Source organism: Nanorana parkeri, unplaced genomic scaffold, assembly GCF_000935625.1.
Source record: "Nanorana parkeri isolate BGI_ZX_2015 unplaced genomic scaffold, ASM93562v1 scaffold1306, whole genome shotgun sequence".
Taxonomy (NCBI): Eukaryota; Metazoa; Chordata; class Amphibia; order Anura; family Dicroglossidae; genus Nanorana; species Nanorana parkeri.
The window spans coordinates 47220-50289 of NW_017307574.1; the positions used below are offsets into that span (position 1 = coordinate 47220).

Genomic DNA, 3070 nt, shown 5'->3' on the forward strand with positions numbered 1-3070 from the left:
CCCCCCCATCGGGGATATTTCCCCTTTACTTTTCCTTCTCCTTTACATCCACAAACAACGATGTAGTGCTAGGGCCAAATAGGTGTGTGTAGGTAGGCCCTCACATTACATAGTTGTTGGTAAGTATTTTTTCTGTGTATTATTTTTGTACACTAAACTTCATCTCTCCGCTTTATTACCACCTCTCCAGGTTCCACGTCAGTGGTGAAGAATCGTGAAGTCATGGCAGATGGACACTCCATATCAGACGGTCACTTGAAATCTTCTGGCCTTAATTTTCGCACAAATTGTCGAATGGTTCTTAATCTACTGAGAGATAGAGATGCCTCGATTGTATTTTCTCCAGAGCAGCCATTAACACCAGTCACTGACCTTGCTGTGGGCTTCAGTAACTTAAGCACTTTCAACGGGTAAATATTACATAAGCATTATGTACAGACATGTTGGTATGGGTGTGGCTGACACAAACTCCAACAGCTGTGGATGCATGTATACCGCAAAGCTTGCAGCTACCATGGTTTACTGTGGAATTTAATAGCAACCCCATTAATCCCTCTGAGACCCTGGTTAACTAACTTGGGAGATACTGACTGACCTGCTTTTAAAACTACATTAACAAAAAAGTGAATGTAGAAATGAGAAAATTCAGGAAACAATCGATCCAGTAAGCCAGACTTGGCAGAAGACCGAGTCCTTAAAGGAGAACTGAAATGATGTGGGTGATTTTCACTCAACCTCATAGTTCGAGCCGACGTGTGACAATGAAACTGTCACAAGTCGGCTCAATAGATAGGGAAGTGAGCGAACACATACCGTCGCTCGCTCACTTCTCGATCCTGTCCCTGCAGAGAGCCGTGACTGTCACTCACAGCTCCCTGCAGGGATTCCACCTCTCCCCGATCCTCCAGCGCTGACTGGTGGAACGGGGGAGGGGGCGGGTACAGCTGGCTCTGCCTCTAGATAGACAGAGCCATCTGTCAATCACGCAGCTGGGTGGATCTCGACAGTAATGTCCCGGCTGCGGCGGTCTCAGTATACCGCGAGCTGTAGCTCGTGGTATACTGAGCTTTGGGTCATGGGAGGACGCTAGTTTATGTCCTCCCGTGACCCTGAGGAGAACTATGGGGAAAAACACTGACCCCATAGTTCTCCTTTTAAAAGGCCCTGAAATCCTGCTACACTATATTTCTGACTACTATAAAAGCCGGGGATATGGATCTCCTATATTAGTCAGTATTTCTAAATCCTGCTGCTTGGGACTTACAAAGGGGTAAGAGATTCTAAGAGGCATTGTCATAGTGACCACAAGCTATCTAAAAGTGAGGTGCTCCTAGAGCCATTGAGGATTCCGCTGTTTCACATCCCTCAGCTGAATGTTGAGTAATGGAAATGGATGTTTGCCAGTATCCAAACCTCCTGTAGGAGCCAGTATATAACCCTGCTGTTTCATAATTTGTGTATTCTTAAATAACATTTTACTATATGTACAAAAATGTTCTTTTTCTGAGTAGGGAAGTAGAGGAAGGCTGCAACCCACATCAGCCTTTTCTTGCCATCTATGTCCCTGTTGCAGACTTTCCCCCCACTTCCTACCTGGTGCAGTAATTGTCACCCTAAGGGCTTGCTCAAATGATTTTCCAGTCCTGATCTGGTGCGGATCTGCAGACGCGGTGCTCTGCACGCAGTGTGTTTTTGACGCGTTTTACCGCGATCCGGACGTTGACGGTGCATTTTATTTTTTTACATTTTTTTTTTTAAAGCCGTGGGGCTGTCGGCATGCAGATTCTTCCTCTGAGGACTCTTCCGCCCTCTCATAACAACCACTTCCCTTTGTGTATGTAAAGCTGCTGATCAGACATGTATCAAATGTTTGCAGGCATGTTGATGGTGCTGGCTACAGCAATCTGCAGAGCACGAGCACACAGGAGACGTCGTTATTGGGTACACCCGATCTTGAGGGTCAGGGACTCCAAGGGTTAGTTTTGGAGTTTATATGAGGATTAGTGTAGCAAGAATTCTATTTTTTTTTTTTTGCTTAGCTGTGTTGTGTTTTCGTTGCATTTTGTATGCGTTTCTGGACCGGACAAAATGTGACATGCAGTATTTTTTCTGTCCGGACCTGAACGCACTGCGCACGTGAGGACTGTAGCCCATAAAACAAATAGGGATACATTGGGATGCATTTTACTGCAGGAGCATACGGATCTTGTCAGGACAGAATCCGGACGTCGTGTGAACAAGCCCTAAAAGTAAGTGAGAGCAAACCTCTGTAACGAAACCTTTGTAGAGCAATGAAAGCCCATTAAAAAATGTGCCTGGAAAAGTGTATCTAATCTGAAAACACAACATGCATATGTTGTAGTGGCTGCATTCGTGTTTTTGTTTGTTTTTTGTTACCTGGTGGTTCTGCCAGTAACAAACATCCTGTCATGGGTTGCTAATTCTCACTTACCTTTCTGTATTGGAACCAAAGAACCTCACCCTTCTATTGTTTATAACATTAGAGGGGCGTGGTTCTCTAGTCATTATAGCTAACTAGGAACAATTTAACATAATAGTCAGCAAAGGCAAAGAGCACAGGAAGTTATCAGATGACATTTCTGGCAAGTTCAACAGGTTTTATTTCCTTCAACTTATTAGACAGATATAACCAAACACTTTTTCCTTTGTTTCTATACAGCAGGACTTCATCCACAAATAACAAGATAAAAATGAATAGTGTACTAAAAGATAAAATAATAAAAGCGGCTTTTGCTGCAACATTAAGCTTCAGTCTGCTGCTAGATGTCATCAGTTTGATGGCCACTGTCATTCAAACCACTTCTTTTGGCTCAATTCATCCGGTACCTACCCCAGCCTGTGACTGGACGGTGAAGAGAAGCAGCACAGTAATGAGTTCATCTCGGTCACTCTGCTTTCTCTTTGTATCAGAAAGCTTTTTGTCAGCACTGAACTTTTACTGCTTCTTCCTCCCACGCTCTATCCCTCCTGTACAGGGGTAGGGACCCAAGGCTAATAGCAGGTTGAATTCAGGTACTTGAACTGCTTGCATTAATAAAAAATAAATATA

General features: G+C 43.9%; 1 protein-coding gene across 1 annotated transcript in view; it reads left to right on the forward strand.

The window, feature by feature from the left end:
* The first annotated feature begins 193 nt into the window (after positions 1-193).
* The window catches only part of CDC25C (cell division cycle 25C), a 40913-nt gene continuing 38036 nt past the window's right edge, over positions 194-3070 (forward strand). The window contains exon 1 of the mRNA XM_018569222.1: positions 194-410. Coding sequence (XP_018424724.1) covers positions 223-410 — 188 coding nt within the window. The 5' untranslated portion in view covers positions 194-222. The remainder of the gene's footprint in view (positions 411-3070) is intronic.